Source organism: Tasmannia lanceolata, unplaced genomic scaffold (assembly GCF_043159265.1).
Source record: "Tasmannia lanceolata isolate RefF3 unplaced genomic scaffold, GAP_Taslan_0.1 ptg000003l, whole genome shotgun sequence".
NCBI classification, from domain to species: Eukaryota; Viridiplantae; Streptophyta; class Magnoliopsida; order Canellales; family Winteraceae; genus Tasmannia; species Tasmannia lanceolata.
This window is the reverse complement of record NW_027518680.1, coordinates 51754398-51760893: the sequence shown is the minus strand read 5'-3', so window position 1 is coordinate 51760893 and position 6496 is coordinate 51754398. Positions and strand designations below refer to the sequence as shown.

The 6496-nt window shown below is 37.6% G+C and overlaps 1 protein-coding gene across 1 annotated transcript; it reads right to left on the bottom strand.

Annotated features, from left to right (window-relative positions):
* Nucleotides 1-1174: 1174 nt before the first annotated feature.
* On the bottom strand, nt 1175-5567 carry LOC143862983 (putative serine/threonine-protein kinase WNK11). The gene is made up of 3 exons (XM_077373870.1): nt 5376-5567; nt 3181-3672; nt 1175-1895 (listed from the first exon to the last, which is right to left on the bottom strand). The coding sequence occupies exons 1-3, from the start codon at nt 5451-5453 to the stop codon at nt 1515-1517; spliced, it is 951 nt and encodes a 316-aa protein (XP_077229985.1). The 5' UTR covers nt 5454-5567; the 3' UTR covers nt 1175-1514.
* Between the last annotated feature and the right edge of the window lie 929 nt (nt 5568-6496).

The window sequence follows — 6496 nt, the reverse complement described above, 5'->3', positions numbered from 1 at the left end:
ATTCTTTTTTCATTCAATAAAACTTTATTGCCAAGTTTTATGATCATTGAGCACAAGTATTCCCCATTGTAATCGGCCCTGTCTTTTTTTCGTAGGCAAGATGGGGTTTGGTGGATTCCTACTAATTCATTTAAATGATAAAGAAAATACAATCTTAAGCAGGGAAAGGGGGACAATGGGGAGTGGGATATTCTTCCCTTTACACGGGGAATATATATTTGATAACAAATCAGTATTATATTTGCTTCTCTCCAGGCAGTTAATTTTTTCCAAGACATGAATGTAAAGGCTTTTAATTCAGAGTCCCACAAATGGTGCCAATCTGTTGCGGTTCAATTTTGGAGATCTATTGAGGTGGCTTCGGAAGAGCTGAAGTCGACCTGCGCATGGTAGCAAACAGTCAGATGACCAACCCAGAGTGAGTACTCCGAGAAGGCCCCCGATGCTTAAGTCAGTGATGACAACAGATAAGGAAAGTACTATCAATAGCAAATTTTGGGATCTGATCCCCTACCTTTAAGCCTTAGAAGGCTATTTATAGTTGGAGGCTAAGAGGGTATTAGGTGTGAAATCACCCTCTTATCCTTGGATAGCTGTCAATCTGTGAGTGCAAAGCTGAGTCTAAAACCTTCCTTAGAGGGTGTGATTACATGATTATCCTACGCCACATGTCAACCTGTGATTGGGCGGTCGTTTTGGTCTCATCAGAAGGGAAGAAAAGGGGGTGAGTATATCATTTCTCAAGTTTTATTGAGAAAGGGTATTTTAGTCTTTTCACAGGCAAATATATCATTTCCCAAGTATTATGGAAAATGGTGATTCAGTCTTTTGACCTAAAAAGTGTTACATTGATAGTTTATTTAAAGAGTTTTTATATGATGGCCGACCGGATAAATTACAAGGCCTAGGTGGCAAACCTGAGTGTTTTGACCAGATCAAAATTCGGAAGGGCTAGGTGGTTTGCCACCTTGCCCTTGCTATTTTGAGGGTTGGGCATCATATAAATTCTCTTATTTAAAAGCTTGACAACTTGTTTAGCAAAAGTGGCTTGGCAGTTAAGTCTGTCCCAAAAGAAAAAACCAATTACTCAACCACATGGAGGAAATTCAGCTTCACGATATAAAATCTCTAAAATATAATACATAGACAACAAAGTCCACCATATACATCAGACTTTTACAAAAAGAATGCTTTTTTATATAATAGAAAAAGGGTTTTCACTTCCCAGATACAAACAAAGAACGCAAAACAAAAAAAACTCAGATACATAAAAACCGACATTTTATGTGTATATCATATCCCGTGTGTGTATGTGTTGTATAATGACTTTATACAGAAAAAAAACAAACCAAAAAAGGAGAAACTCACCGCCCATTTCTATTTACTCACCGCCCATTTCTATTTACAGTTAACCCTCGTGACCCCCTCAAAAAATCCATGTAAAAACAAACCTTCATCCTAGTCAATCAAACCAAATCAAATCCCCACCGTTCCTTTTATCATCATCATCATAATCAGCAGTTGTAGAGATCCTCCCCAAGACCTTCAAAGAAGGGGTCTCTGAGGAGCTCAGTGGCAGAAGGCCTAGCCCTGGGACGAGCAAGGCATCTTTCTATGAACTCCACCACTTCTTTGTCCTTCACCTTATTCATGGCCTGTGGCCTTATACCAGATGTTACCTTCTTATATATTTTCACAACACTGTCACACTCACTGTAGGGGATTTCAAGTGTTACCATCTCGAGCACACAGAGTCCAAAAGAGTATATGTCTACAATTTCTGTGTAGTTCTCCTCGTAGAGCTCTGGTGCCATGAATTCTGGTGTTCCCAACATTGAGTGGGCAGAGTGGCTCTTTCCTACAATTGCAGCCAACCCTAGGTCACCTATTTTCACCTGCAATGAGAACCCAAACAGATTAGAAAGAATGCCCTCACTTTATCATTGCAAAAACCATGGACTGATCCAGTGTATCTATAGATTATACACCACACTATTTAAATACAAAAAAAGTTGGGTGTCTGGTATCTACAAGATACCCCCCACCCCCCATAACCATGTGCTCACGTACAGCTTCTAAATACACCAAAAGTTGGGTGTCTGGTATCTACAGCTGCCATATTTAACCCTTTTCTTCCACTCTAGTGCATTTAGACCGACTCTTTTTAGTTTTTACCCTATAAGGGGTGTCCCGGGGAAGAAAAGGGGGCGCATATATCTTTTCCCAAAAAGAAAGAAATTGAATGTGAACAGGTGGTGGGTCCCCACTACTCAGATCGAATATGAGAACCATTGACACGGGACTCCTGCCAGAAAATAAGGCGATGTTTTGGGTTGCAAGGAAAAATATTTCTGATGAAAAATTTGTTTTTGGGAAAAATTTTCTTTCCACAATTTAGGGGGGAAGTGATATAATTGTGGTTAATTTAGAGGAATATCATCCTAAATTAAAGGTCCGTCTGTCTAATTACAAATTGAATAGTGGTTCAAGTTATACTTTTCCCATGTCTAAAAAAGTAAGAACTTTATAGAAATATTTTTCCCTTCCAAAATTTTCCAGAAAATTCTTACAATCCAAACAGAAGAGAAGAGGAAAAGATGCCCTTCATAGATAGTAGCAGGTGGGCACCTACTTTTCTAAGAAGAAACAAGCTGGCCTTTACATTTTCAGAGCTGTAAAGTGTAAGCCTAAAAGAAAGCAAAGAAATTATTATTATTTTTCAAAGAAAAAGAGAACGAGTAGGGAGAAAGTCAATGTCGGGATCAATGGTAACAAGATGGTTTTGGGTCGGTTTAAGGGTCCCATCCCATCCGTAGGAGAAAAAACTTAAAAATTCAAAGGCTCCAGCTTTTCTTCAAAAAAGTACTGTATGGCATTCACAATAGGATGATCCAAACCGTCCATTTGATGGGTAACACCATAAATAATTTGTGCCCAAAAAATCATTTTATAAGATGATACCAAACCTCAGATCTCTAGAGGTTTTCACAATGGTATCATCACAACTTACTTACATTGTGACCCATCAATTGGGCAGTTTGGATCATCCTCTTGTGTTACCCGTACAGTAAACTTTTTTAAAAAATACTGGACTATACGGGCTTACACGGTATAAAAAGGTCAGAATAAAAAAAACAGAGGGTGCCAATATAAAAAGAGGAGGAGTAAGCAAAAATATACCTGTCCAGTATTCCCATTGATGAAGACATTACTGCAATTGAGATCTCTATGAATGATACAAGGCTCATGTGTATGAAGATACTCCAAACCCCTCAATATCTGCCTAGCCCATTTCTTCAAAGCCTTAAGTGAAACATTCCTGTGCTTTTTCCGGTACTCCCTCAGATTCCCAGAAGTACACACCTCAGTAATAAAATTCAGTGTATTATTCTCCTCATCAGTCCACACCTTATAAAGATGGATCATGTTATCATGTTTCAGGTGCCTGAGTAATCGAACCTCCGAGTAGAGTCTATCTATTGCGGGTCGGTCTTCACTGAATTTTCTGAGCCAGACCTGATTCCAAGCTATTTCAATGCCTTCTTCCTGATCGAACCCTCGGTAGACTTTTTTCATTGCACCGGAGCCGAGTAGGTCGGAGTACCGGCCGTATCTACCGGCCGGACTCACCTCCTCGAATGGTTCTCCGTCCTTGTCCGTTGGATCGGGCATCTTTAGAAATCAAGAAGAAAATTCGATCAACATCGATAATAGCCATGGGTGTGAAACAAAAATTTCAACAAAATTAAACAAGGTTAACATCCATAAAACCCTGATTACCAAACTTAAACCCTAGATTTTTTGGCACTTCACTTATTTGATTGATTCATTTTTTAAAAAATGATTCGCAGAGAGGAGAGAGATTTCTACCCATTTGTTATAGCTAAATGATGGTGTGCAATATCGGTCAGCCACAGACCCCCTGTTACAGGATCTAATCCTCCACGAAAAGTGCTTTTCGTGAAAAAAGACCAATTGAAGTGGAGGGTTTCTTCAAACAACAAGGAGCTGAGGCAACTATTCAATCAAATGATATTGAGTGGTTTGGAGTTTGGACAAAAGATAATCAATGAAATCATCCAATTTTGAAGAAAAGACAGAATCGAGATCCTTATACTGTAGGGTTTTCACCATAAATCCCTCGAGTTTGAAACAAAACAAGGCCAACATCAATAAGACTCTGATTAAACCCTAGATTTTTCGGCCAAGCAAACAAGAGAAGCATCTTCAGAAATAAAGAAGAAAGTTTAACATAAAATTAGGACAAACTGTAGGGTTTCGAGTCAATAAATTACAAGATAAACCACGTAAATCAGACAAAAAAACAACATCAAAACCATAAAAAACAAGCTTAACATCCATGAAACCTGCAATTCTGAACAAAAACAAAGATCAAGGCCCTTAATGCATAGTGTTTGAAGCTGAGAAACACTAAAGCCTAAAATCTGACCAAAAAAAAAGATCAAAACCCTACAAAACATGATCATGATCATGATCAATAAAAGCATCAATTCTCGAGGAAAAACATGATCAAGTTAGCTTAAACCCTAACTATAAATTTTCCAGGAAATCAAAACCAAAGCCAATTAAATCGCCAAAAATTACTAACAAAAACAAATAACCTGGAAGAAACAATTGATAAAAAAAACCTAGAAATTGCCACAAATTAGTATTCCGAACAAAGCTCATAACCCCTAGATCGACGTCTCAAGCTCAGATTCCAACGAAAAATGATAAAACGGGAAGGACTCTTATCGGTAACAAAAGAAAGTGCCAACAAATCGATAATGTAGAAACCCTAATAAACCCTAATCAACATCTGAAGCTCAGATTCAAATGAAAATTGATAAAACCGGAACTAATCTCGAAAAGAAAAACAAAAGGCAAATAAATCGACAATGTAGAAACCCTAATAAACCCAAATCGACATCTCAAGCTCAGATTCCAATGAAAAATTGATAAAACCGAAAACACTTCTTCAAAACAAAAGAAAAGGCAAATAAATCGATAATGTAGAAACCCTAATAAACACTAATCGACATCTCAAGCTCAGATTCCAATGAAAAATTGATAAAACCGGAACTAATCTCGAAAGAAAAAAAAGGCAAATAAATCGGTAATGTAGAAACCCTAATAAACACTAATCGACATCTCAAGCTCAGATTCAAATGAAAAATTGATAAAACCGGAACTAATCTCGAAAAAAAAAAAGGCAAATAAATCGGTAATGTAGAAACCCTAATAAACACTAATTGACTTCTCAAGCTCATTTTCCAATGAAATTTGATAAAACTCAACTAAATCGATAATGTAGAAACCCTAATTTCAGATCTAGATCGAATAAAAAACATGAAAAATGAGAGCTAATTTTATACCTTCAGAAGCGAGGCTCTGAGATTGCTTTCACCTAGTTTAAGGTACGGAGATGTGGAAATCCTCCTCACTTCTAACATCAGAAAACAAAATTCTGCAACAATCTATTGAAAAAAGCAGAACTAGAAAAAGAGCAGAGAAAATAAAATTCAAGCAGAGAGATGAAAGGCAAAAGAATCTCTGAGAAAATCTCGGAAATATGGAAAGTAGAGAAAAAAGGGAGAGCGGGGTATTTATAGAAAGGAAATAAAGACGTTAACTCGACTTGGTGGTCAAGTTAACTCAAGACTACGGTTAGAGTGTTTCCGTTCTTAGGTTTGACTACCATTTAATATTTTTTCTCAAGTAAATTTACTAATATACCCTTCCTCATTTTAAAATGATAGAGATGGTATTGGATCAACGGATCAAATCATGCTCATGTGAGGTTTTGTTTAGTCAATAAGGGAAGGGGATATTCAATTTATCACGAGATGAGATGGGTAATATCGTAGGCATCAGTGAAAGTGTAGGGTTGTTGTGGACTTTTAACGGTTTTAATTCTCTCCAATTTGAGAGCGAGAGAGATTCCGAGTTAGATATGATGTTTCTAACCGTTTTAATTAGCAGTTTGGAAAAAGACCTTTGAAGGTTTGGAGATATGACCGTTATAACCTGAAAGAAAGGTAGGGGTGTAAACGAGCCGAGCCGAGCCGAGCTTTGCCAGGCTCGGCTCGGCTCGTTAAGGTCAAAGGTTAGGCTCGGGCTCGAACTCGGCTCGGCTCGGTCAGGCTCGGCTTGGCTCGCGAGCCTTATCGAGCTTGGCTGGTTGCGTTATATTAAAAAGAAATTTGCTAGCAAACTTCTACTAATGCATTTCTCGGGCATGTAAACATCATTTTTGCAGAGATTCTCGCACATGCAAACGCCGCTAGCAAAAGCAAAAAAAGAAAAAAAGTAATCATTACGGAAAAAAAGTGAATAGCTGAATGTGTATAGTTTTAAATGGAAAATTACCGATTGAAGTTAAAAAGTTATTACAATTACTAAAAATTTACCAACAGAAGTTCCGACTTTATGACAATTACGAAAATTACGGAAAAAAGTTATGACTTATGATAATTACGCCACAGCTGTTTCTACT